A 27,846-nucleotide genomic window follows, 5' to 3' on the forward strand; every position below is an offset into this window, starting at 1 on the left:
TCTTGAAATAACCACTGCCTACAGAGACAGGCTCTCTCGGCCCGAGCCGGACTCATTAAGTGTGATGTGTACAGAGCAATTTGAAACCCACCTACTGCTGAAAATGAGGCACAACCAGACCCTGGTCGACCATAATCAGCCCCATCTCAATCAAGCTTTGACACTTAGCAACCAAGAACATCATCAACTGGGAGTCCTCCATCACTCTTGAGTTGATCACGGCTTGGGGGAGTTGTCTAGGGCCCCAGAGCCACTTGCATATTTATTAATTAATGATGGAAGTGAGCCCTGGCTCACTAGACCAGAGACTAGCCCAGGCACTGCATTTGACACTGAGCAGTAACTGGCACGAGGCAGCGCACCACAGCCTCCAAAGCACAAAGCTGTCAGATGCATCAGGCCCAGAAAACTGGGAAGGGAAGGGGGATAGCCAATTAGGAGGGGAGTTGACAGCAAACAGGTCATTTGAGAGGAACCTGGGAGATGGTGCTGCCAGTGTAGGGATGGTTGAACTTTAAAACACAGGAGACAGGGAGATGATGTGAGAGGTTGGGGGAAGAAGGCTGCCTGACTGTAACGTGAGGGTGAGAGGAGAAATCCAACAACAAAGCCAGGACTGCTGTTTGCTGAACACAGCTGGTGCTCCATATCCATGGGTTCCATAGATTGTACAAACTGCAGATCAGAAATCTTCTTTAAAATCACATCTGTCCTACACATGCACAGACTTTTTTTTTTCTTGTTAATCCTTATACAATAAAGTATAACTATTATATAGCATTTGCATTGGATGCACTATTATAGGTTACCTAGAGATGAGGAGCAGGTGGTTAGCCAAAGAACTAAGATGCCTGTATCCCACAAAGGAGAGTCTGCATTTGATTCCAGCTCCAGTTCCGACTCTAGTCTCCAGCTGCAGTCAACTCTGGGAGACAATAGGTGATGGCTCAGGAAGGTCGTTCCCTGACACTCACATGGGAGATCAGGATTGGGTCCCTGGCTTCTGGCTTCCACCTGACTCATCCCCTGCCATTGCCAGCACCTGGGGACTTCATAGAGCAGACAGGCACTCCCCCTCTCTCCAACAAATAAATACCAATTGAGAGTAGGTGTTTAGCCTAGTGTTAAGATGCTCATGCTTTACAAGGACACCTGGTTTGATTCCCAGCTCTGCCTGTTGATTCCAGCTTCCTTCCTGCAAATGAAGACCCTGAGACACAGTGGAGGTATCTAAAGTCACTGGGTTCCTGTCACCCACACGAGAGGTCTGGAACTTTCTAAAGATCCCTCATATGCATAAATTTAAAAACTTTTTTGAGGCACTGGCATTGTGGTATGGTGGATCAAGCCATCATCTTCAATGCCAACATGCCACATGAATGTTGGTTGGTGTCCTGGTTGCTCCTTTTCCAGCTCCCTGAAAAAGTAGAAGAAGATGACCCAAGTGGTTGGACACCTGCACTCACTTGGAAGATACAGACAAAGCTCCTCGCTCCTGGCTTCAGCCTGGCCCAGCCTGGGCTGTTGAGACATCTGGGGAACAAACCAGTAGATAGAACATTCTCTAATTCTGATTTCCAAATAAATAAATGGATCTAAGACAAAACAAAATAATCTATGTTTTTTATACCATAATAAATTTATCTTTTAATTTCACTTTTCATTAATTTTTAAAGTTCCTTTATACTACAGTGTCCTCAAAGTGGAAATCACAGAGCTGTTGTCTCTACTCCACACAGGGTCCCTGTCTTATTCCTAGTTCCATTTCCTGGAGCCCATCCTGCCATCTGGTCCTGCTTCAGCCAACAGCAGCAACCCACCACCCACCAACCCCTTACTTAGAGAGGGAGAGAATGGGCTGGAATCTTTCTAAGAGTACTGGGATTTATATTTATATTTATATTTATATTTATATTTATATTTATATTTATATTTATATTTGTAGTCAGATATACAGAGGAAGAAAGAGAGGAATATCTTCAATTCACTGATTCATTCCCCAAGTGGTCACAACAGCCAGAGCTGTGCTGATTTGAAGCCAGGAGACCAGAGCCTCCCCCGGGTCTCCCAAGTGGATGCAAGATCCCAAGGCTTTGGGTCATCTTCTCCTGCTTTCCCAGGCCACAAGCAGGGAGCTGGATGGGAAGCAGGGCTGCCAGGATTAGAAGCGGCAGTGATACCCATCCCGGCACATTCAAGGTGAGGACTTTAGCCACTGGGCTATCATGGAAGGCCCAGGATGGTGTTTAAAAGCTGCTTTTGTTGGGGGAGCACTCTGACTTCAGATGAAAGGCCTTTGGGATAGGAATATCCAAAGATCTTCTTTTTTAACAAATGTAAATCATGTCTCCAACACTAAAATATAAAGATGAACTGAGGGCCATTCAGTAATAAAATACTTGGTGCCTAGAAGAAAGGCAAGAAAAGATGCCACAAGGTCCGTAACATGGAATAAAGACAGCAATTTCCTCCATCCCCCTAATTCATCAAGCTTAATATTCCAGATGTAAGCCAGATGTGCAGGTCTGACTAAGCCAGGCAGAGGGGTCACTGGGAAAGGAAATTTGCATCTGCTAATGGTGCCATGTATGGCTGGCAGATTTGTGTTCTGGGTTCTACCAGGGCAGCCCCAAGCACCTAACATAGGAAGGAGGAGCTGGCTCGTCAAAGCACACACGACAGAGGCACTCAGCAACCTGAACCTTTGTCTGAGCCCTCTCCCTGTGGGCCAAGAAGCCCTGCCTCCAGATGGGGCTAGGAAGTTCACAACAAATCTTTCTTGCTGTTTCCAGTTTGTTCAGGAAGACTTGAATTGTTCTTTCCTTTCATCAGACATTGATCTCTGTAACAACTAGGATTTTCATCTGTGTGTGCTAAGTACTCACTGCCCAGAATAAAGCATAATAGGCACTCATCAGATACATACTGACTAGATGCTAAATGAATGACTAGATGGCTCCTTGTTCCCCATGCCCCACCCCACGCCAGAAGGCTCTGCGCCAAGAGATCCTGCTGGTCTCAATCACCCTGGTTTGCATAGTATGAACCACCCCTGATCACAGCTATTGGGACAGGAGCAGACACCCTGCCCGAGTTAGTTACTAAGCAATCTGGCCAACACCTACAACCTGTAAGTTAGGCCACACAGCAAGACCAGCTGAGTCAATTGGATCCTGCTACCTGGGCAGGAAGGCTAAGTGGGAAAGGAAGGATACTGCTGCTGGCATGCACTCTGAAGAAACTTTAAGCTGTGTTAGGGCAGAAACTGGGTCTGTCCTGTTTTATCAGCCAACTCACAGGATCCTAAGCCATCTCCCTACAGGTTACTGGATATAGAGTAAATTGGGCATGGGTAGCTGTTATAGGACAGGTGCATGCTGAATAGAACTGGGAAACCAAACCAGCACAGCAGAGAGCCTGAATCCAATACTCTACAAGCATTAAATATCAGACAGAAGGACCAGCATTGTGGCACAGTCAATAAAGCTGCCAGCTGCAGTGCTGATATCTCCTATGGGAGCCAATTTATAACCCAGCTGCTTCATTTTGATCCAACGAAGATGACCCAAGTGCTTGGGCTCCTGCACCCATGTGGAAGACCTGAATGAAGCTCCTGGCTCTGGTCTGGTCCACTTCTGGCTGTTGCAGCCATATAGGGTGTGAACCAGTAAATACTCTCTCTCTGTTTATCCCTCTCCGTCTTCTAACTCAGCTTTTCAAATAAATAATGAATAAATCTTTTAGAAAAGAATCAGAAACACAGAGAGATTCAGGTGTGTCCCTGGAGCCATAAGCTTTTCTGCCTCCTTATTCTGCTGGCTCCTTACCACATCCCACCTCCAGTGCTGGGGCCAGGGTGAGAGTGCTTCTTTTCTCACATCTCTAACATTCCTGGATGCTCAGATGGAACACCAGCTGCCTGGCATAAACACTCAAGCAAACCATTCTTCTGTTTTTGCCACTGAGCACTGTTCAAGGTCTAAACGAGTTAGAGCAAGAGCAGAGGGGCACTGGTCAAAGTCTCAGGGAATAGATACTATCGCTCACTACCTTCGCTAAGAGACCCTCCCCCGGGGAAGTTGCCAGCCCATTAACCTGAGCCGAATCCACTGAAGTTGCCAAGGCAATGCCAGCAGTCCAAGGGAAGGCAGGGGAATGGTTGCTGATGGTCTCTGGGCTTGTATGAAACTTTCACCCACTAAGCAGGCCAAGTATTCAGTCTTTGAGCCTCAGTTCTTCTTTCCCAAAGTGGAGCTAGTAACAACTCTCAAGCTACTGTGAGAATGAAGGGCAACGAACAGCACACAACAGGGACTCCATATGCTTATCATATAGAAGAAGATTGGTTTATTTTGGTACAAACATTTTTGAAATCCATGGAGTTTTTTTCATGACATGGTTTTGCATGTTCTTTTTGAAAACTCCTCACAGGTGTTTCTGTAGGATACTACTACTCCTGGAGGATTGTCCCATACTTCCAGTTATTCACATATCAACTACTGGCGAGCTTTGCCAAGCATAACCTAACACTCCCATTCTGCAACTGAAGAAACTGAGGATCTGATGGGATAAATGACTTGCCCAAGGTTGCTGCAGTGATTGGTTAAACTCCATCCCAAGTCCCGGGTCATTCCTACAACCCGTCCTCTGAATGAGAAAGCAAGACAATCGGTCAGTTATAAGATGGCTAAGTCAGCCTGGGCTAGCCCTCCCTTTTTTCTTCACCTCACACAAGATTTCATTCAGGGATTTGTGCACAGAAATGTCCAGGAAATGAATGGATCAATACAGGAAGGAAGGAGCCAATGAGTGGATCAATGAATCAATGAACACATTTCCTTTATTCTTCTCCATCTGTGACTCAACAACAAAATCAGAGTTTCATCCAGGCACACAGCCTCTCAGGGTCTCCTGGTCTACCTTCTCTCCTACTCCCGGGACTATCTCTCAGGCTTGACAATGGATACAGCTCATATCACCAGGTTGCCCACTACCAGCCAGGAAAGCAGGAGATGGTACCACCCATTCTACGTACTGGTTTCTGCAGTCTCGTACTCGCTGTCTCTGAGCAGCTCAAAGATGTCCACTTCGACCTTGGCCTTGCCCAGTCTCTCAGGAGCGCGGTTGATGCGGTTCTTGGCCAGAGTGATGGACAGCCGCTCCCCTCGGCTGCACTCCATGGGGTCGTCCAAGATAGCAGCTGTGGGCAGGCAACCACATGGAGATAGTTGGTACCCACCTGCCACTGTCAGCCCTCCTTCTTCTCCAGCCTCCCCCAGTGCCACCTTCCTTTTCCAGGTAGCTCTCCCAGTCCCTCTCCAGCCCCATCTTCAGAATGAGCGTTTGAAGCAGGTTCTCTGCACACTCTAGAGATTTGGTGTAGCCAGGACAGGGGATCTTGGTGTGGAAGTATACCTTAGGAGCCTTGTGAGTGTCCTGGCAGGCCACAAGGGGTCATGTCTCTGTGAGGTCCCTCAGCTCATGCATATTGATACCCTTGGATACACACAGACAGAGGGGAGACTGGCTATCCTTTGGAACTGGGAGCTCTGATCCATGTAAAGAACTCTCTCCAAGATGAGGGTGTTAAAGAAGGCTGGATTTGTGAAGTTGAGTATGGCATCAAGGAGCAGCTTCGGAAATGCTGAGTGCTGGTTCTCCAGGCCCTGACACCAACAGGCCATGTCACCAGGGCAGCCACAGGGCTTTCTCACTCAACAGCAGCAACAGTAATGTTTAATGAGGATCAAGAAGATAATATAAGCAAATGACCCATAACACAGATTTAATCAGCATGACTTAATCAATATGGATGGCCACAGTGGAATAACACCAACAAAGTAAGAATTATGGCATCACAGAACCCTGGCTTCAAACTTCAGCTCTACCTCTATCACTTTGAGACCTCAGTTTCCCCACTTGTAAGGAATGGAGAAAGCCCCCTCCTGGGCACTTGCTGAGGCCTCCATAAAGTCATCTGTACTCAACCCAGTGTCTTGTACACAGTGGGTACTCAATCCATCTAGTACTGACAGCCTTAATTTTCCTGATAGGAAAAGTTACAATAATGAAAATCTCCATCCAAACACTTGCACCAAAACATTCACAGTCCTGTTATTTGTAACTGTCAGAAAATGGCAACCACCTACATGACCATTGACTGATGGATAAATTACAAAGTAATCTAATTCAACCACAAACAGGAATAAAGGACTTGCTTGATGCTTGGGTGAACCCTGAAAAGACACTGAGGGAAAGAAGCCAGACACAAAAGATCACATGTTGGATGATGCCATTTCTCCAAACTGTCCAGACCAGGTAACACCATAGACATGGAAAGCAGATTAGCAGTTATATCTGACTGGCAGAGGGAAGCTGGGTAGAAATGAGGAGTGTCTGCCAATACATACAGCACTTCCTTTGGGAGAGGGTGAAAATGTTCTCAAATTGATTATGGTGATGATTGGCAACCCTGAGACTATACTAAAACCACTGAATTACATACTTTGTATAAGTGAATTATGTGATAGGCACATTATATCTCAATAAAACCATTATAGGCAAAAATATGAAGCTTATCTTTTAGATGCTGATGACAATACAGGGAACTGAGCCAAAAAGTTCACCAACACAGGCCCTTCATTCTCTCTGGCTAGGATGGTCAGAAAGATCTGTGTTTCATGCAGATGATAATGATGTTTACTAGTACCATCTCACAAACCAGAAACCATGACATAATACTACAGAGCATCTGGTGTTGTTGTGGGGATTTGCTTATGATCATAATCTCATTGGGCAGTAAACACACATTAAATTTCATTCTCAGGTTGGCCATGTATGGTCAACCCAACAGCATCCCAGGTCACAGGTGATGACATGAACTCACAGCAAAATCTGTGCACAACTGAGATGATGAAACCTGCAACAGTGGCCAAAGGATGTTACAAGTGTGCCTGCAGAGTCTGCGAACACAAAACCCCTCACCAAAGTCATCTCAAGGAAATAGGACCAGAATGAGAAGGCTACTCAGAAAGCAGATATCAGAACGCCAGCACCTTGCTGTTATCAACCACAACATCTCTGGGACTACATATTAAGTGACGAGTGACTCTTACATGGGGGTCTCTGGTAGGTCCCCTGGCTTCATGGAAGGAAAGTGGAGGGAAGGCTGTCCAGCTCCTATATTACTGGAACCAGCGCAACTCCCTATCCATCAGTTTAGACTACAGGAGCTCCTTGTAAGATTTGATACGGGAGAAATACACCGTTATTAAAAGTAACATAGGGGAGGAAGTGTTTGACTTAGCAGTTAAGGTGCTGAGGGTGGTGTCAGTCATGACTGAATTTACGTCCCAGCTCCACTCCTGATTCCACTGTACTGATAATGCACATCTAGATTGAGCTTCCAATCCCAGCAGTTGGGGGCACGAACTGAAGAAACCAGCAGATGGAAGTTTCTCTCTCTTTTTCGTGAGTGTGTGTGTGTGTGTGTGTGTGTGTGTGTGTGTGTGTGTGTGTGTGTGTGTGTGTGTTGAGGGAAGGAAAGAGACTGAAAGGAAAGGGAAGGGAGGGGAGAGGAGGGAAGGGTCGGAGAGAGGAGGAAGGGAAACAGCACAAGCCACAACAAGGAGACACTGGTTCCACAGCATGTTTAGCCAATGAGAATAGCAATATGAGTGCTTAATGGACACTCATTCACTGAATCTCTGCAGCAATTCCGTAGGATGGATGTTTTATCTTCAGACAGAGACAAAAAAACAGAGATCAGAGGAGCGAAGTGATCTGTTCATCTCTTAGGACTGGTGTGAGGTAAAGGACAGAGTTAATCTCAGACTGGGCTGAGTTTGGACCTTGTATCAGGGTCTGCATGAAAACACATCTTTCCCTGGGACTTAACAGTGGGACACATGAGCCCTCGAGCCATTATTTTTTTTAAAAAAATCTCACCAAGGCAAACAGTTTCAAGACATTAAAGATAACAGTCTGCACTACAGACTCTGAGAATCCTAAGTAATCCCCTGCCTCCTCCCTCTTTCCTACCCCTCTCCCATGCTCACCCCCAGCTCCAGGGAACTTTTCACTTTTTTAAAAACAAAATTCTTTTAATAGAGTACTTTTTTAAAAAAAAAGAAAGATTAGTTATTTGAAAGACAGAGTGGCAGAAAAGAAAGAGACAGAAGAGAGATCTTTCGTCCACATGCTTATTCCCCAAATGGTTACTACAGCCATATATGGCCCAGGCTCAGAACAAAGAGACCCAGAAGCCCAGATCTCAATCCAGGTCTCCCACTGTGAGCAGCAGAGGCCTAAGCTCTTCGACCATCTGCTGCTGCTTTCCTAGGCACACTGGCGGGGAGCGAGATCAAAAGTGAAGCAGCCACCCTTGAACCAATTCCCCAGTGTGTCATGCTGGCATCAAAGTATTAGTTTAACCCATTATATCATAGTAGAGGCCACTTATTTTTTATTTTTAAAAGTATATATTTTTATTTATTTGAGATGCAAAGAGAGAGATACAGACACATCTCTGTGTCTGAGAGATCTGCCATTTAGTGGCTTACTCCTTAAATGCCTAAAGTGGTTGCAATTGGACCAGACCAAAGCCAGAAGCCAGGAATTTAACCCACATCTCCCACCTGGATGGTAAGACTCCAGTCACTTGAAACATCACTGCTGCCTTCCTGGGTTTGCACTGGCAGGAAGCTAGAGCCAGGAAGGAGCTAAAGCTGAGATCTAAGCCCAGGCACTCTTATGGCATACAGGTGTCTTAACCAGCATCTTAACCACTAAGCTAAATGCCCAACCACTCAGGGAGGGAGATTTTTAGACTGGAGACATCAATCCTTCCTTTTGGGTCATGTAAACTCTATTTTTTACCAACTTTTTCATCCTATGACCTACTATTTAACAAGACAAGTAAAATGCAATACATTGCTAAAACAACCTCTTAGAAAAATGGCTGTCCCATGTAAATCTGCAAGCTGAGCTATGGTTGGTTCCTATTGTTTGTGTCACAGGATTACATCAGACTTGGCTCTGCCCCATCAGCACACAAAGGGCACAGCTACACCTGGGCCACGGCAGGTGACACACACTAAAGGATTTGTCCCGAGCCTGTTAGTTCTGTTTACTGTCTTTCGCAAAGGATGCATTCCAGATGTGCTCTAGGGATTGCAGGCCCCCTCCCCAAGAACTCTTAGGTTGAGGCACTGCCTCCCAAGGTGACTTGGCTTGGAAAAAGTATCCTCAGGAAATAATTAAAATTCAATGAGGTCGCAAGGCAAGGCCCTTCTGGTCTAAGAGGATTGGTGTCTTTATAAGAAGAGACAGCAGAGAGCTCATTCTCTCCACCACAGGAAGACACAATGAGGCAGTGGTCATCTGCGAGCCAGGAAGCCAGCCCCCACTTGGAGCTCAGCCTACTGGCACTATGACCTTGAACTTCCCAGCCTCCAGAATTGCAAGAAATTAATCACTGCTGTGTAAGCCACCCAGGCCATGTCATTTTGTTATGTCACCCTGAGTTAAGACAAACCCAGATGTGCAGGACCTCAGCTAGCCACATAGAGCTGTGCAGCAGTCCCACAGAGTATCCCCAGATGTACTTGGAGAACCAGAGGCATAATGGCTAGGCGAGGAACAGGGGTTCTTCTATGAGGGACAGTATGAGGTCTCCTCTGCACCCCTTTCTCTTTCCTCTCCCCACAAACTCTGATACATAATTCCAAGCGCCAAAATATCTGGCAGGTGCTCTCTGATTCATTTATGTAGAATCTTGCCCTTGCTGTACCTTCAGGGACACCAATGTTCGTTAGCCTTTAGGTTTTAGACAGAGCCTCACTTCTCAATCATTGTAGGTATTGGGGGAATTAACCAGTAGATGTGAACTCTCTGGAATAAAGAAAACAAGAAAGAGGGAGGGATGGAGGGATGGAGAGAGAGAAAAAGCAAAAGGAAGAGAAGGGGAGGGGAGAGGAGGGGAAGGGAGGGAAAGAATAAAAAGAAAGGACCTAACCCAGGAATGAAATATGGTCATTATCTTTCCTCATTGTTTGCAACTGCCTCATCTTTTGCCTGAAAGCACAGAGGGATGATATTAGCCATTGCCAGTCAGAATAGTTCAGTAAGTGTGTGCAAAGAATATTGGGCGTGTTAAGGGAAATCAGTTAAACCTTGTTAATAACTATGTACCCATGCATAGCTTTGTGTCAGTTCCCACAGCCTGTATGTAGCATTAAGACATACAATCAAAAATGTGTATAACCATATATGGGGGACAAAGAAGCCAAAAAGATATGTAAGTAAATGCCCTTCTTTGTTTCAGACTTTTTGGATACCAATATACCTGGACCTTATTCTATAACAATAATAATAACAACAATTATATTAAGACTGCCTCCTGTGAAAGGCTTTGGTGCCTTGTCTTGCAGTTCACCAATTCCTAACAGGCTGAGCTCCCCTTCCTTTGAGCCTCCCTGGTAATCGCAGATTACCTCCGCATTCCTTGGCGCTCCCTCATTGGTCCTTCTGCCTAACTATCTTTTCTGCCCTGGACAGCCGGCTCCTGGAAGATGAGGACCACACCTGGTTCATCTCTGTAAGTGCACAGGAGGGAACACCCAGCAGGCCTTAGTGCATGGCTGAGTGAGTAAACAAGCTGAGGGCACAGTCCTTTCATGCCCAACATACACAAAAGTGCGGTCAGACTACAGCACGCAAGGAAAGGGGTAGGCCCACATGGGCAGATGACTCAGCCAGCATCTCCAGGACACGTGCCTCTCTGCCAGTGTAAACTGGAATGCCATGCCCTGTATCCTCCTGCCATAAATTTTCAACAGTCCAGAAGTGGCCCCACGTCCTCTGCCCAGAGTAGAGAAATCAGACTCCTGGATCTATTGGTTTTCTCAGGGCTTCACTGCCAAGGATTTCCAAGCACTTCCAAGATAACTGAGTTTTTCAGGGGGAATAAAGAGGTTTTACTGGGGAATCTTTATAGGCGATATCTGTAACATTGCCTGCAGCTGTTTGACACAGCCTGTTACAGCTGTGTGCCAATGGAAAATGGCAGGTTTGCACCCAGGGAGAGCTAGCTGGTTCTGGTTCCCAGCTGATCCCAGGCCTTTGGCCCTCTCAGTCTCCAGTCCTTTTCCAATTAGTCATCAGGCACCTGCCTCTTTCACTCACCTCCATTCTCTTGCAATATTCCCTTCTACTCCTGCCTATGTACTTTTGCTTGCTCTTCTATCCCAGCCTTGCTCCATCCTTACCTCAGACATCCTTTCTTTCAGGAGGCCTTCCTTGAACACAGGGGCTGGTCAAGCACCACGGCAATATGTAAACCATGGATTTACATAGAAACCCACGCTTTCAACACTGAATTTCAATGGCTGGTTTACTCTGTGACTGTCACTGTTCATTTTCTTTCTATCCCTAGTGTCTAGCACATGCCTAACAACAGAATGAAACTTCATAAGTCTGTGAGCCAAACTTGTCTTGGTTTTTGAAGGATTCTGTGCCAACTTTTCTTCCTTCCATCAAGATTACTTTTTTGACCCTTACACACAAAGTTCATGGAAAAATGAAATCAAAAGATAGACTTGTTTTAATGCAAAAACAAAATCCATGTGTAGTTTTTTCATAATATTCATTCTCTTATGAGCTTTTTGATTCTTCTTCATCCATAAAAAATGATTTTGATAAAAGAGCAAGTGAAAATGTGTTTTTCCTACAAATTGTGCAGAAACAGTTGAAACTCCCATATGCTAAAGAAAGAGAATAACTTCAAACTCCATTTCATATCAGATACAAAAATGAACACAAAATACATTACAGACATAAAGGTAAAAGCTATGACTATAAAATTTTCTAGAAGAAAATTTTCATGACTTGGAGTTATAGATTGCTTAGCTACAACACCAAAAGCACAACCTCGCAAAGTAAAACCTCAGTTAACTAGGCCATCAGAATTAGAAATGTCTGCTCTGAAGAAAAAGATGTTATGGGGTGGTTTTGTAATAGGCTGGCTTAATCCACCACCTGCAATGTTGGCATCCCATATTGGTGCCAGTTCACGTTCCGACTGCTTCACTTCTAATCCAGCAATGCACCTCCAAAAGCAGCTGAGATGATCCAAATACTTGGGCCCCTGGCAACCCATGCAGGAGATCTAGTTGAGGCTCCTGCTTCCTGAATTCAGCCCGGCCCAGCCCTGGCCATTGCAGCCATTTCCGGAGTAAATCAGCTGATGGGAATTCTCTCTCTTTCTCTCTCTCTCTGTGTAGAGGGATAAATATTTACAAAAAAAAGACAGTATTAGCAGATTTAAGGAAAATGTTATACGTGAAATATATTCTGGGTAAAGGACTTGCATCTTGAAGGAGGAACTTTTAAAGTAGATAAGAATACAATACAGTTTTTAAAGTGAGAAAAAAATTTATTATTGTTATTTTTTTTATTGGAAAGGTGGATATACAGAGAGAGGAGACAGAGAGGAAGATCTTACATCCAATGATTCACTCCCCAAGTGAATGCAACGGCCAATGCTATGCCGATCCGAAGCCAGGAGCCTCTTCTGGGTCTCCCACACGGGTGCAGGGTCCCAAAGCTTTGGGCCGTCCTCAACTGCTTTCCCAGGCCACAAGTAGGGAGCTGGATGGGAAGCGGGGCCGCCAGGATTAGAACCGGCGCCCATATGGGATCCTGGGCATGCAAGGCGAGGACTTTAACCACTGTGCCATCCCACCGGGCCCAAGAAAAAATTTGAAAGGACAGTTCAGAAGTTGGATGGGTGGCAAATAAATATGTTCAAATATTTGTTCAACCTCAGTAGTCATTAGAGAAATGCAAATAAAACCGCTGATGAGACATCACTACAAACCTATTAGGATGGTTAAAGTTATAAAGCTTGGCTGTGCCAAGTAGTGGTTAATATGTAGAAGAACTGTGGCACAACCAAACTCTTCCCTGGCTCCCCCTCTTTCTTCCATGTACTGTTAGCTATGAGTGCTCCTCAGCTCTCACACTCTTGTCATTGTGCACATTCTCCCTCAAAGAATCCATCAACACTTAACTGTCAGCTCTGTGTGAATAACACCCATATCTATCTTTAACCCCAGTTTCTTATCCATATATCAGACTCCTATTTCTGGCTGTTACCAGATCCTTCCGAACTCCATGTCCCAAATGTAACCACTTATATCTTTTCATTGAATCTTGGGCTCTTTCTGGTTTCCCAGCTTCAATTAATAGGACCTGTTGTCCACAAGCGAATCTCTGGCAAAGCTGTCCTGTACCTCTCCTCACTTGCAGCCACTCTATTTGTTCAGTCACTAGGGACTGCCAAGGGATTTGCCTCCTGCCACTGTCTCCTCTCTGATCCTGCTCCCCCACATCTTATTTTCTCCTGCAGCACCTCTGCCCTACCTCCCATTTTCATCTGTCTCACACCAGTCCACCTACTCTCCACTGCAAATCCACCTGCCTGACTTCCAGCATCACCACAGTCGGCCTCCAACATGCCTTTCCAGGTTACATTTCATGATCACTTAGCCACATCCAGATGGTCCTCCCTGAACCCCAAATGCAGCATATTCTTTTTCCCTGTCAGTCTCTTCTTCCTGGAAAGCTCTCAGCTCTTCTTTACCCACACCAAATTCTCCTAAAACTTAACTCCATTCTTGTGTCTCCCTATCCCACTGTAGGCCAGGAAAGCACTAAATTGTTCCAGCCACACTGATTTCATGTTCTTCAAATCTCCCAAAGCACTTGCAGCCTGTGCCATCTGTTTTGAACCAGGAATCTGTTCTGCCATGAAGACAGGTAGAGGATTCATTCAGTCCTTCGCTACTTTACTTATTATGTCATCAAACACCTGTGAAATGCTTACCTATCAGGCAAGGTACCTGTCAGGCAGAGTTGCATAAGATGTTATTTGTGCTTTCAGATCCAGAGAAGAGCAAGTTCCTAAAAGCAAGAACCACAGTCCAATATGGTCAGGGGCATCACAAAACCTCACACTATGCTCCAGTCATGACCTAGATGTGCACGTGCTGGTAAAAATGAGGACTGGGTCCTTTGCTCTTAAGGACATCCTAGGAGGAGAAGGGGTGTGACAGACAGTCTCTGCACCATTAAGCATTTCCACAGAAAGAATTACGAAGTGTTAAGGAAATACAGGCAAAGGAACAGCACACTCTTTTGGAAGTTTTGGGGAAGCCACAAAACTTTTTTGGTCTAGCACACAAATGTTAAATGCCTACTATCCACTAGACATCACAAAGAAGAAGTCTTGAAGTAGGGGAGGGAAGCAAAGTGTGTCCCGGTGAAGGAGCTTCCATGGGCTTTAGAAAGCCTGGGGTGATAGGCACAGTACAGAGAAAGCTGGGTCGGAGGATGGGGCCAGTGTAGACTTGCTAGGGACTGCATGGTACCCCTCAGGTGTCTAAGAACGCCAAGGTGACTTTAAAGGTGATGACATCACAAGATTTGCATTTTAGAACTACCTGGTAGACACACTGAGAGAAGGTAGAATGTGAGTAGCAGAGATCAGCATGAGGTTATTTCCATAGTCCCCAAAAGAGAAACCAGGTAAACATTGACGGGTAGGACAAAGAAGATCAAGGAGATGGGGCAGATGCAAATATATGTGATGAGGTTGACATTACCAGGTGTAAAACTGTGGAGGGATGCAAGAGAAGAGTAATCCTTGGCTTCATCAACCAAGATAAGGAATACAGGGGGTAGAGATGAAGAATGTTTGTTTTTCCTGCTGAAGGCCAAAGAGGACGATTTTGGTATTAGTGTTCATTAAAGTTCAAGGCATATAACTGAGCAATGAAGCCACTGGTGTGGTTCTGCAGAGTGTGATTTGCACTGAAGGCACGGACCTGAGCAATCTCAGGGTAAGGCTGCTAATGACATGTGGGATATAGTAAGGTGAGGGTGTGTGGAGTAGGAAGAGAACAGACTAGGTGCCTGATGAGAGTGTGGTAGAGCAGTCCGAGAAGTATAAGTTCAGCCACAGTCTCCCAGGAGGACAGAAATCAAACCAGGCAAGGACGCCGCATTTTCCAGGAGATTTGGCAACTGGGAAGTAGAAAGGGGCAGCAGCTGGAGGAATGATTGGGAAGTGAATGGAAGAATCAGCCAGCTGTCTTGGGTTGGAGGGAAAGGTGTGATTAGGAGGAGGGGTGCAGTGAATCACATTGTCCCAGGAAAGATATTAAAGTTGAGAAGGGGCAGGAAGTATAGTGGGGAGAGACAGCTGAGAGTTACAGAAGAAAGGGGGGCGGTATTTTCCAAATGAAACAATGCAAAACTGTAGGTAGAGAGAAAGACTGAAAACAAGGCTAGAGTGCTCGCATGAGAGAAGAGACAGCTCCCCTAAAAAAAGGGTGAGAAGCAAACAGGATGGTAAGACTGCATGGCAAGACTGCTCACCAATCCCAGCCTTTGTTGCTTTACTGTCATTGATATGCCACATTTTAATCGGATGCTCAGCTGTCCAGCTATGGATTCCACTTGCCAGCCTTTCCTGAGCTAAGGGAGGCCAGGGGTTGGGGCTGGCCAGCAGATGCAAGTGGAAATGATTGAAGCAATTGGGCCATTTTCCTACCTGATCTCTACTCCCCTTTCGTGTTGGCCACAATTGGCAACTACAGGAACATATGGAAACCATATGGTGATTAAGGCAAATCCCGCTTTCCCCTCTGTAAAAACAGAAAAAAACAGTTCTCATCCCTAACCCCAGTATTTTTTATTCTGATCTGTGATGTGCCATGTAAGCAGGAAGTGAAGCCAGGAGCCACTCTTGTCTTACACTCCCTGCAGCCTGACACCCTGTCACGATTTACCTCAGGTAGATTCAGGGGGCAGTTGAATCTGCCCCATCTCTTCTGTTGTCTTTGCCCTGCCCATTCATATCTTCCAGGCCTACTAATATAACCCCATGGTGATCCTCAGCCCACCACTTACCCGACATACACATGAAAGAAACATGCTCCTACTTCTGATGACGGCATTTTGGAGGGTCTCTGATATTGTGGCTCAGCTATCTTGTGACTCAGAACTGTCTAAAAGAAGAATACTACAAGCCAGATATGTCCCATTTAGTATTCCAGCAGTCACATTTTAAAACATCAAAAGAAACACATGATGGAATTAAATTGATTTGTAGTAGCTAATTATTTAAAATCTCTACTTAACCAAATTTCCCAAATGGTATTATTTTAATATCCAACCAATACAAAATCATAGAGATATTTTATTTTCTTGTGTTCATAGTAAAACTTCAAAGTTCCAGCCCATCTCCATTGGGACTGGCCACACTTATAAGTGTCCAGTAGCTCATGGGAACCAAACTGTCTAGTGCAGGCCTCATTAACACTGATAGGTACAACTGGAGAGAATACTTGGTCAGGGCAGTGAGAACTGGAAGAGACTGAGCCAGAGAGCTTCTATTTTCTCTGAGAAGAGAAACTCATGTTCTATGAGTTAGAGTGACAAGCACAGGGTAGGTGGCTTCTGTGCAAGCTTAGAATAGCAGCTGTGATATGTAAATGTAGTTCTGTCTGGACCCAGTTGAGATTAGGAGGAGTTAGTGTGTCTCTGAAAGCAGCCCCAAGGCACAGACAAAAGTGAGGCAGGTGCACATTAGAACTCTCCAGAGAAGGGAGCTAGGAAGTAAGCAGATAGGCGGGTAGAAGCCCAGCCAAGGCGCTGAGTGTGGTGGAGCGGGGCAGGGCAGAAGGGTTGTGCACAGGGAAGGTGGCAAGACCTAGAAAGAACTGCTTAATGGATCAGACCCAGTAAAAATAATGGACAGGTGGAGGTTTGTATCTGGGCCTCTGATGATTGCAGAAATGAGAAGAGGGAGCAAGATGTGGGCAGGAGGCTGCATTCAGGCTGGGGTTAGGAAATGAAAGGGATCTAGAATTGCCATGATCCAGCTCACAGCTGTAATGGTGACTGGGCTGGAGGGGCAGGTCACAGGGTAGGGCAGGGACCTCCAAGGCAAGTGGTACAACAAATATGAGTTCATGGGCAGTGAGGATGACAAGGGTCCCATCCTCACAGGACTCTGGTGGACACAAGGTGAGCAGGGACACCAAAGGCCAATGTGTGTAGAAGGCACTAGGGAGCTGGGGAAATGCAACTGCCACTCTTTGGAGCAAAGGTGACCTCTGGAGATCGGGGGAGGGAAGCAATCTACCTACTAAGGCTGGGTGAGGCAAGCGTAGGGCCTGGCATGTGTTAGGGGTGTGAGCCCCTGGGTGGAGGTGGGAAAGAGCCTGGAGGGTGGCCCATGCAGGCTGATGCTGCCCCAGGCTGTCCACAGTGGGAGCACCCTGAGTGTGGAAACCGTCCTCTCTTGTCCCTTATCCCTCATACAACTTAGCACAGAGCCAGGCAAGTAGTGGGTCCATGTGCCTTCCATACAGGGTAGGGACTAAGTGCTAGAGTGAGCTCCTAGCTGGCCTTCCACGTCACGGCTCACCCTCATCTTCCCCACATGCAATGTTAACTAAAGAATGTGGCCCTTGGAAAAACAACTTAGGAATAAAGTCACTGGCAGAACTAGCAATTATGTCTGCATTCTGCATTCAGTGTCATCCAGTCACTTTAGCAGGTCTCTGTACAGTGGATTCATATTCCTCAAATTATCCTCCGCCCTATCTCTGGATCTTGCCACCTCCTTCCAGATTTCTCTTGGAAAGAAAGTCTCTTGGTGTTCTCTCTGGAAAGCGGGAACAGAGCGAGCCTCCAGCTGTTCCTGGGCAGCTCTGACAGTCCAGATGCATGAAAGTGGCACTGCAGGGCCAGTGGACAGACCCATTCTCATAACTCACTGAACACAGAGACAGGCTGGGGGAGAGAAAGTGTGCTGGAGCAGCCCATTTGCCTTTTCTAATGGCTACTGGTGACAGCCTTCTGGCCAAGTTATGGGACAGAGCAGGAAGGCAAAAGGGACTGGGAGTGATGGGAGCAGCTGGGAGCTGCAGTAGGTTTGCACATGACAATACCAGGCCAAATCTGCCTTTTATAACTCCAGAGGAGGCAGGGTCCAGGTAGGCACTATGGTCTAGGGTAATTCAATTTGACCAGTGGTTGCTGTGCCCCTGTCTTACCAGGAACCAGTGGACAAGGGGCAGTTGAGGACACAAGACATCAAGCTATGAAGCAGCCCTCATCTCTGCTCTCCAAGACCCATGGAGTAGTTTAGGAGAACCCGCAGTGAAAAATGATATTTGAGCCCACAGAATGCATGGTGGGAAAACTCTGACAGTGAGTTCAACCAGTAGGCTAGCAGGTGCTTCACTCACTTCTGAACCCACAGTGTCTCTGCTCCACCTATTCATCTCCTCCATGTTATGTGATCAAGTCACCCCCATGACTCCAGGGAGGGAGACACTATTTTGTACCTTTGACCTAAAGTTGTGACTAAATGAGTGTCATGCTTACTTGAGCTACCCAATACAGGACCCTGTCACCTGGTGTTGGAACTGGCACTTTCAAAGGGAGCCGGAAATCTGACAGACTTGCTTGATGAGACTCTCCCTTCTGCCCCAGGAAAAGGACAAGTCAGGGAAAATGACAGATTAGAACCGCTTTGAGTTCTTCACAAGAAGATAGCCAGGAAAATCTGAACGGCCATTACTTTGATTGTTTCCACCTTGGAGTTATCTGTCTCTTTTTCCCAAGAGATCAAAGCACAAGCAACAGATCTTTTTATTCCTTTTTATATACAGGGTAGGGACTATTTATCTGGGAGGGCACTGGGGTTGCAGAGTCTATCCCAGGACCTCTTAGGGTGGTAAGAACATGTGTTCCTTCACTTGCAAGGTCTCCAGATAATTTGTCAGCCTTTTTCTCTGGTCCTTTTCCTAGAAGTGTAAGAAAGGAAGAGATTCATGCCAACAGCATGTGCCAGGCTTCTTGCTCACACTGCAATGAGCATCTCTGTTCGCAGAGTGATGGTCGCTACTCCACCTGCTGGCAGGGGCCGGGGGAGAAAACAGGCAAAATCCTCATGGAGCCTTCATCTGGAGAGCAGGCTGGAACTCAGCCATGCCAACTCCTCAGACTCCCTGAGGCCATGCCTTCTGGCCACATCGCCTCCCTGCTCACCTGTAGAAGGCTCAGATATCTTTGGGAGCTTTCCCAAAAGCAACACCTCTTGGTTCCATCCACCATCAAAGCCCAAATATTTTTTTAAAGATTTATTTATTTTTATTGCAAGTCAGACATACAGAAAGGAGAGACAGAGAGAAAGATCTTCTGTTCAGGGATTCACTCCCAAGTGACTGCAACGGCTGGAGCTGAGCCAATCCAAAGCTAGAAGTAAGGAGTTTCTTCCAGGTCTCCCACATGGGTGCAGGATCCCAAGGCTTTGGGCCATCCTCAACTGCTTTCCCAGTCCACAAGCAGGGAGCTGGATGCGAAGCAGGGCTGCCTAGATTAGAACTGGCACCCATATGGGATCCTGGTGCATTCAAGGTGAGGATTTTAGCCTCTAGGCCATGGCGCCAGGCCTTGAGCTGCCCATATTACACAGTCTGTTTTTCTGATTCTAACTTGCCTGTTAACACGGGGCCCATAGGAGCCTTGCGGTTACCCCTGGGAATTATATTCATTCTGTGGTAGGAAGTGCTGGAGTAGCACCTGTTCATATCTTGAGCCCAAGTGGTCAGTCACAGATGAAGGGCTAAGTGGCACCTGCCCAGCCTCTGCATCAGACGCCTGCACACTAGGCTGAGAGAGCTGCTTAGCTGGCTGTTGTCAGAATATTCAAAATGCACAGAGAGAAAAGAAATATCACCAACTGCAAGGGATAAAGAGCAGCCCATTCGAATGCCATATGCCACAGAAGTCTAATGCTAGTGGATTTAATTTAGTAAAGACCATGCAATTACCCACTTTAAAAATTAAGGACTGAGATTATAAACCCGGTAAACTTCAAATCTTCATAATGGGCAGCTAAATGAGAGAGGCAGAAGGAGGGGAAACAGGAAGAAAAAAGTTTTTTTTAAAAAAAGGAAAGGGAAAGAGGAAGGTAAGAGAGAGAATGGAGGGGAAGAGAAAAAAGGGGAGGACATAGAAATATAGGACTAGTCAGAAAGGGCTTCTGACAGGCGCAAAGTGGGAAAAGAGGGAGGCAGAAGCAGCGAGTGGTGCAGGCACGCATCCCCAGAGGACCCCTCCCCCGCCTCATTCCTGGGGCCATCTGATTTTGTTGCCGAAGGGATTTCATGTCACATCTGCAAGGTCCAGATGGGGACAAAAATCTATCTCAGCTGAGTGGAAAATACTTGCTCAGGTTTTAGTGTTCCCACACCCACAGCTAGTAGTCTTGTTCAGAGCAAGTTTCTCAACCTAGCACTGGGGAAGCCTTGGCTGTGGGGGCGCTCTTCTGCACAGCAGAAAGTTCAGCAGTATCCCTGGCCTCTGCTGATGGGAAGCCAGTAGCAACTGCCCCCACTGTGAGGACCCAATCTGCATCCAGATTCTGCTCAATGTCTCTCAGGAGTATGAGGACAGACAAGTAAATGACCCCTATTGAGAACCTCTGTTTTATATAATCTTGGCTTCAGCCCTGAACTCTCATCTGGAATAATCTTTTGGCTTTGCTCTAAAACAGATGGCACACAGTTGTGGGAGCATCCTCCAGTCCATAAGGTGCTTTTCTGATAGGATCACTCCACTACCTGGAAGCCCTTCAGAACATCCCAATGTCTACTGAACAAGAAAATAACATGAGCGCAGTGTCGTAGCCTTGTGGCTAAAATCCACACCTTGTAAGCACCAGGATCCCAAATGAGCACCAGTTCGTGTCCTGGCTGCTATGCTTTCCATCCAGCTCCCTGCTTGTGGACTGGGACAGCAGTCGAGGATGGCTCAAAGCCTTGGGAGCCTGCACCCATATGGGAGACCCAGAAGAACTCCTTACTTCTGACTTACTTCAGATTGGCTAAGTTTTGGCCATTGCAGCCACTTGGGGAGTGAACCAGCAGACAGAATATCCTTTTGTGTGTATCTCCTTCTCTCTGTATAGCTGCCTTTCCAATAAAAAGAGAGTGAGAGAGAACAACATTAGCTACCTACTATGCACCAATACTGGAAACAGAGCTTTGAGATTCAGACACAAGGATCTGGTTTGCTAGTTGGGACAGGCAGAAAAGAAACTTGCAAAGTAAAAAATATTGGATAGTTCCAGAGAGCCAGAGAACCATACACAACTGGGGCAGTAGGAGAGAGAGATGGAAGTTAATCAGGTAAGGCTCAGCTCTGAAGAGGCATTGTCTGAGCTGAGATCTGTAGGATGAGGGGCAAAAAGTTGAGGAGAGAGATCAAGAAGTTTCCACATGGGAAAAATAAGGTCCGAAAGAGCTTGGCAGGTGTTGGAGTTCAGGACCTGGAATGCAGTAGCAGCAAGTAAGGAGGAGGCGGCAGAGATGGTCATTTGGGGTCACAGCCAGAAGTTGAATCCTCTTCCTGTTGCAACAGGCAGTCACTGGGGAGCCACAAACATAACCCAGCCCCCCAAACCTAATTCTGGGCATCCACAATGCAGCTTCTCACCTGCCCCTGGCTTACTCAGCTCATACTGCTCTGTGCTAACTGAATATACACCAGAATCACCCTTGAGACTTGTTAAAACACCTGGGCAGGCCTTGGGCCCATCATTTCTGAGGCAGTGTGGGCTACGAGTGGGGCCCAAGAGAGGTTCATGACTCACTAGCTTTCCAGGAGTCACTGCCAGTGCTGATGCAGGGAACAGGGCTCTGAGCAGGGCTCTGAGCAGGCTTTGCTGCTCCTAAGATCAGTCCTTTATCACGCTGCTGCCACTGCTGAGGCTACATGCCACTCTGTCATGGTGCATACTGGCTGAGCCTTGAAGTCTCATCCTTCTCCACAATCTGGTTCAAATGCCAACTCTCACACATCACTCAGTGATCAGTATGAACAAAGAGTCACCCCAAACACACTCTCCATTTAAGGCACCATCCTGGATACCTTCTTTGGAAGGTGATGAGTCTTAGTTCCCCTTCAAAACCACAACTTATTCCAGGGTTGAGGTCCTGTCTTAGCACATCTGTTTAACATCCCACCTTTTTCTCTGTTTAGAATGAGATGAACTATTTTTAAATCAATGATTTAAATCAATAGCTAACACTACATCTTCACCTCACCTCAAGATGGCCATTAAAAAGCAGGGGAGTGACATTATAGTGCAAATAAATCACCATCTGCTATGCCAGTATCCCATATAGGTACCATCTCACATACCAGCTACTCTGTTCAGCTTCCTGCTAATATGCCTGGAAAAGTAGCAAAGACAGCCCAAGTCCTTTGACCCCTGTTACCACACAGTCGACACAAATGGAGCATTGAGTTCCTGGCTTTGGCCTGCCCCAACCCTGTCCATTTGGGCCACCTGGGAATCAATCAACAAATGGATCTCACTTTGTTGTTGTTTTTTTTTTCCTCTGGTTCTTAAATAAATAAAAACAACTCATAAAACATGAACAAAAACAGGAAAAAAAAATCAGAAAATCAGTCTTCACATGGAGGTGGAGAACCTAGAATCCTGTACACTGCCAGAGGGACTAGAAAATGAGGTCACCACCAGAAATAAAAATGTGGTAGTTCCTTGAAAAATCAAAAATGTAACTACCATGGGATTCCCCAATCCCTCTTTGGAGCAAATGCCCACAGAACTGACAGCACGCCTTCCTTCAAACAAATATTTGTACATTCATTATTCACACAGCCAACAGGTATAAGCTAGCCTATTGTCCATCAACAGATGGGTAGGCAAACAGAATATATCCAGACAACAGGATATCATTCAGCCTTACAAGGAAGGAAATTCTGACATAGGCTGCAATATGGATGAGCCCTGAGAACAGTGCACTGATGAAATAAGCTATCACAAAAACTAAGTTGTAGCTAGTGCTACTTAGTTGAGGTAGGGAGTGCAGGCACACTCAAAGACATGGTCGAACAGTGGTTGGTAGGGGCTGATGGAGGCAATCGGGAGGCAGTTGTTTAATGGGCACAGAGTAGGTGTAGAAGGGCAGGCGGGGTCAGGGTGAGAAGAGTTTCAGAGATAGCAAAGGTGGTGGCAGCTGAACATTACTGGAATGCACACCTGCAAAAGGTCAAAGGAGGAAACTTCATTGAGTATTGTTTCATAATTAAAGATAACTTCAAGAGGTCAGCATTGTAGTATAATGGGTTCAGCCACCACCTATGATATTGGCATCCCATTGGAGCACCGGTTTGAGCCTCAGATGTTCCATTTCTGATCCAGCTCCCTACTAATGTATCTGGGAAAGCAATGGAAGATGGCTCAAGTGCTTAGGCCCCTGCACCCACATGGAACATCAGGATAGAGTCCTGGGCTCATGGTTTGGGCCACCGTGATTATCTTGGGAATAAACTAATAAATGAAAGATAATCTCTCTCCCCTCTGTAACTCTGCCTTTTAAATAAACAAAATAATACAATTAAAAAATTTCAATGCAAAATAAGTCATAGTGCTACATAAAGCACTTACACATCTTATTTGATTTGTACCATACAATACTCTAGGAAACTCAGGGAAATAGCATCATTTCCACTTTATAGGTGAGTATTCAGAAGCCCAACTAACTCAAGAACACAATGGAGATCCTCTCTCTGTGTGTCATTCTTTTTTTCAAATAAACAAATCTTTTAAGAAAAAAAAATCAGACCTCTTACTCCAGTAGATCACCCAACTTTTCCCATGGGACATTCTGTATACTAAATCACATGGCCACATGATGTGTAAACAGCAGCTGCCTAGATGGGAGGAAGGAAAGAAGGAAGAAAGGAAGCAGGAGAAGCACTTAAAAAAAGGAAGATTCCTGATTCATGCCTTAGGGGAAGAGGGAAACCCAACATCTGCCCAGCTTGGTGAGTCATATTATTACTATTTTACAGATGATAATAAAGCAAATAGAGTCCTTAAGCCAACTGACCAATATCTACCCCATTTTCAATCCAGCTCTTATGAATTCTGGGCCCAGGCTCCCACTGCTAAGGAAATGCAGCTGTCTCCTTGTTCTAGCATGATATGGCTGCCCTGAGTAGGCAAAAAGCTATGATTACCTACCTAACTTACTTTCTCTTTATTTGCATTTTAAAACAAGATATTCTCCCGGAATGCTGGGCCCTTTGCACAGACACACCCACCCACACACTACTTTGCCCAGGTTCTGAAAAGTTAGTTCATGGTGTTTGGGCTTTTGAGAGTGATGAGAGGCAGAGCCAAGGAAAGCACCTTGCTTCACTCTCTCCTTCTGGTTTCCTAGAGGCCCACGCACACAGAGGGACTTCTCTTTTTTTGGAGTCTTCACCTTCCAGGATAACTGTGGCAGGTAATTGGTCTCAAGGCCTTCCCCTCGTGCACATGCATTAAGGGGCACGAGAGCGAGGCCTTTGTGTCCCACTTCCACCACCATTTCCCACATATGTCCCACACAGCAGCTGGACAGGCCATTGCAGAGGGGCTGCTGGCCACCAGTCTGGGGGAGGTCACCCTCTTATCCCACATAGGTACCTCGCATCACGTCTTTGGAGTCAGCTCCTTCCCCCACCCCTGCCACCACGTAGTCCAGGACTTAGGACTGCAGAAGTCAAACAAAGGCATCTCCAGGCTTCCGCACTGATGTGAGGCAGAGGCTCACTGACCCCTGCATAATAAACTTGGCTGTCGAAGTGACTCAGCCCCTGATTCTTCATCAAGAACTGTTGCGTGGTGACCTTAAATGCCCAGCATCCCAAACTGGTTCATCTAGCAAATGCGAACCCACTCTATTCCTCTGAAGGTAATGAGGTCGCCTTTCCCTTTATTTATCATCACAGCTGGCAGACCCAAAATGTAATTTAGTGTTTGAAAAGGCCGATGTTAAAACTTTATGTCAGGAGACGCATTGCCAAATGTAGTCTAATAACTGCATCATTAAATACGAACTAAAGTCTCTATTTAAATTCACTTTTATCTCATTCCTGTCCATAAAACACAGGGACATATAGGAATCAGTCTTTATCCTCAGAATAAATTTATTTGCTCTTGTTTCTCCTCCAGTCAGCCTCCTGTGTATTCCTGGGAGTTTTCTAGGTGTTCAATAATGTCTCTTTCTTTTTTGAACATCCAAATGACAGACACTGGGGCCTGCGTTGTAATCCAGTAGGTTACTCCACTGTATGTGAAGACAGCATCCCTTATGGTGCTCATTCAAGTCGACTTCTGATCCAGTTGCCTACTAGTACACCTGGGAAGGCAGCAGAAGATGGCTCAAGTATTCGGGCACCTGGCATTCACGTGGAAGACCCAAATGGAGTTCCCGGATCCTGGTTCCTGACTTCAACCTGGTTCAATTTCAGCCACTGAGGCCAGCGCTCTCTCTCTCTCTCTCTCTCTCTCTCTCATACAGATATGATATGAATATCCCATACCTATGAAAGGATTCAAAACGTACATGTGATATGAATATATATGTGTGTATACACACACACACACATCATCTCTGTAACTCTGCCTTCTGAACAAATCTTTTTTGAAAAGGAGAAAAGAAGACAGAGAGAGAGATCTTGCATCTGCTGGTTCACTCCCCAAATGGCTGCAAAGGCTGGAGCTGAGCCGATCTGAAGCTAGGAGCCAGGAGCTTACTCAGAGTCTCCCATATGGGTGTAGGATCCCAAGGCTTTGGGCCATCCCCTCCTGCTTTTCCAGGCCATAAGCATGTAGCTGAATGGGAAGTGTAGTAGACGGAACACGAACTTGTGCTCATATAGGATCCTAGCACTTGTAAGGGAGGATTAGCAAACTGAGTCATTATGCCAGGCCCCCAAGTGAATAAATCTTTAGAACAAAAAAGAAAGACATCATGTAAAGTGATAAAACTGACAGATCTGTGGTCCCTGCCCTCGAGAAGTTGCCAAAACGAGTACAGAAATGAAAACAATTAGAAGTGTTTGCTGCGTCTAAGGACATTTTGGTTAATAGTTCACTACAACGTACAATGGTGGTCCCATGAGGTTATAATGGAGTGGAAAATCCCTCTTGTATGGTGACATCACAGCCATTGAAATGTCATAATACAATATATCATTTATACTTATTATGTGGATAGTGATGAAAACAGATCTGCACTGCCAGCAATAGCACATACATGGGTCCAGTACAGTGGTCTAGCAGCTAAAGTCCTTGCCTTGCATGTGCCAGGATCCCATATGGGCGCCGGTTCTAATCCCGGCGGCTCCACTTCCCATCCAGCTCACTGATTGTGGCCTGGAAAAGCAGTTGAGGAAGGCCCAATGCCTTGAGACCCTGCACCCATGTGGGAGACCTAGAGGAGGTTCCCGGCTCCTGGCTTCAGATTGGCACAGCACCGGCCGTTGCAGTCACTTGGGGAGTGAATCATTGGATGTAAGATTTTCCTCTCTGTCTCTCCTCCTCTCTGTATATCTGACTTTGCAATAAAAATAAATAAAGTCTTTTTTTTTTAAAAGTATAGCACATACTATAAAGTAGAATAAATAATATTCAACAATGATAACAAATGGCTATGTGACTGGTCTGTGTCCTTACATGTTTATATTCTGTTTCTGTTTTATAGACTAGTGCTTAAGATACCAGTTAAGATGCCCCCATCATACTTGGGTTTGACTTCTGGCTCTAGCTCCTAACTCCAACTTCCTGTCTGTCAAATCTGGGAGGCAGCAGCAACAGGTCAGGTTGCTGTCACTTATGTGAGAAACCTGGATTGAGTTCTTGGCTCCCAGCTTTGGCCTGGCCCAGCCATGACCTTTGGGGCATTTAGGAGAGTGAGCCCTTGAAAGAGAACTCTGTTTATTAAATAAGTAATACATTTTTTAAAATGTATAAAAGAGAATGCCTTGTTACATCTGAGCAGCCTCACTGATCTCCTATTTACCAAGTCTCCAAACTGTAGCAAGAGGCCACCTGGAGTGCTTCTGAGTTTCCCTTTGATAGTTTCACAACAAGATCAGCAGAGAAGGCGCCACCCTTTAGTGAGGCCTGATGGTAACAGCAACATGCTGGACCTGAAACACTGTCCCCACATAGCTTTCCAACTCAGGAACACACTTCTTTCCCTTCTCCCTTCTATGCCCCCTCGGCAGCACAGCCCTCCCCAAGTACAATGCAGGCGACAGTCCCTTCTCACTCCACTGCCATGAAGACTCACCTTTACCCTACTGCAGTTCATTTTTGCCCACACTCAACACAGCTGGCTTCTCCTGATTTGGCTGGCTGTCAGCACCCAGGCAGTAGGGGCTTTGTCTGTTTGGTGTACTGTTCTACCTGCAGTCCCCCACAGTGCCCAATGCTTGACTCAATACTTCCTGGAGGTGAGATGGAATGAGTGCTGTGGGGAATTCTGCCTCCCAGGGGTTTTGGAATGCTAGGAAAGATCCCTTCTTTCTGGGTAAGTTTCATCAGGATAAAGAGAGAGAGAGAGGAAAAAAAAAAAAAAGCAGGTTATTACTTAGAAATCTACCAGCTGAAAATGGCAGGACTGCGGGCAAATGCACGAAAACAAATTGCTCGCATTTGGGACTTAGGATGACTGGAGGAAAGAGCAGCAAATGAGGAAGGGTGTATTGGGGGAGCGACTGCGAAGGACACTTGACTTTCCTCTCAAAGATTCCAGCTAAGAAATGTGTACAGTAATCTCAGAACTGGAGGCCAGAGCTCCAGGTGACATTTCTGTCTCTACTGAGTTCGTCCAGTGCAGGTTCCTGCCAGCCCACTCCACCTCCAAAGACCTTCCCCTTCCTGGTACTCAAAACAGCCTC

At 46.0% G+C, this 27,846-nt stretch overlaps 1 protein-coding gene across 1 annotated transcript in view; it reads right to left on the reverse strand.

Annotated features, from left to right (window-relative positions):
- The window catches only part of GRIK4 (glutamate ionotropic receptor kainate type subunit 4), a 297,510-nt gene that overhangs the window by 162,536 nt on the left and 107,128 nt on the right, over nt 1-27,846 (reverse strand). Inside the window, exon 3 of the mRNA XM_040976817.1 lies at nt 5,036-5,200. Coding sequence (XP_040832751.1) covers nt 5,036-5,200 — 165 coding nt within the window. The remainder of the gene's footprint in view (nt 1-5,035; nt 5,201-27,846) is intronic.

The sequence above is a fragment of the Ochotona curzoniae genome, unplaced genomic scaffold, assembly GCF_017591425.1.
Source record: "Ochotona curzoniae isolate NIBS_2020 unplaced genomic scaffold, NIBS_Ocur_1.0 contig_2723, whole genome shotgun sequence".
Lineage (NCBI taxonomy): Eukaryota > Metazoa > Chordata > Mammalia > Lagomorpha > Ochotonidae > Ochotona > Ochotona curzoniae.